This window comes from Branchiostoma belcheri, unplaced genomic scaffold, assembly GCF_001625305.1.
Source record: "Branchiostoma belcheri isolate BF01 breed outbred unplaced genomic scaffold, Haploidv18h27 scaffold87, whole genome shotgun sequence".
In the NCBI taxonomy this organism is placed as follows: Eukaryota; Metazoa; Chordata; class Leptocardii; order Amphioxiformes; family Branchiostomatidae; genus Branchiostoma; species Branchiostoma belcheri.
Window position 1 is genome coordinate 427,860 of NW_017804542.1, and position 1,004 is coordinate 428,863.

General features: G+C 42.6%; 1 protein-coding gene across 1 annotated transcript in view; it reads left to right on the top strand.

The window, feature by feature from the left end:
• The window catches only part of LOC109487224 (E3 ubiquitin-protein ligase MYCBP2-like), a 212,734-nt gene extending 212,390 nt beyond the window's left edge, over positions 1–344 (top strand). Inside the window, exon 84 of the mRNA XM_019791210.1 lies at positions 222–344. Coding sequence (XP_019646769.1) covers positions 222–344 — 123 coding nt within the window. The remainder of the gene's footprint in view (positions 1–221) is intronic.
• The last annotated feature ends 660 nt before the right edge of the window (positions 345–1,004 follow it).

Consider the following 1,004-nt stretch of genomic DNA (forward strand, 5'->3'; position numbering starts at 1 on the left):
GTGTGTGTGTGTGCGTGTGTTAGTGTGTGTGTGTATGTGTGTGATACGCGTCTGTGTGTGTGCATGTTAATGCGTGTGTATGTGACTGTGTGTGTGTGTGTACTTGTTACCTCTTGTGTTTGATTCTTGCGTCTCCGTCATTGTACAGCCTACAATGGTCAGTTTTCTGAATTCTACCGTAGTCCAGAACAGCTTTAGTGTAACTGTTCCCTCCTCTCCAGGTCCACCCTGAAGCTGTGTGGCCAGTGCAAGCTGACCCGGTACTGCAGCCGAGACTGTCAGAAACAACACTGGTCTGTCGGACACAAGAAGAGCTGCGGACAAGACACGTGCCCTGTCAGTGACGGACTTAGGACCTTCCTAAAAATGATTGAGTTGGTGACAGGGAAAGTCTAGTGTATAAAAAAATAGCCCAGAACATGTACAGCAAATGCAACTTTGCAGGCTTAACAACAATTTGCATCTTTGGTATGAAATACTTGATCACAACTTTAGGGTACGGAAGTATTGTTTTGGGTGGCCAAATTCTGGGGTTGTCTCTCTGTCCTAATAGCTGGTGTCTGTTACTAGTATGTATATTGATTTTTGCCTGATTTTGGAAAAAAAATGGTTGACCTTTGCCAGTGGTCAACCTGCCGAAAATGGGCAAAATGGCATGCCTTGCCATGCTGGAACATGTATGGCAGATAAATATGAAGAGAGTAGACAGGACAAGGCTCTGATTTATTGTTTTGACTTTTAAATTTCATGCAGTGATGTATTTTATTCCTTTTATATGTTCCCACTGAATCAAAACCATCTGTAAAACTAGAGGTCGGAGATCTCATGTCTTCGTCAGAGGTACATCGTTCTAGAGAAATTAACATGCGTATTCTTCACTCTTTTTAATAATCAATTTGGTCTAAAGAACAAAAGAATCTCTGTACTATTTTTATGGTACAGAACACCCTGAAACGGTTTGCCGCAGATTATACAGATGAGTCGTCACCCGTCGTTAACCCCCC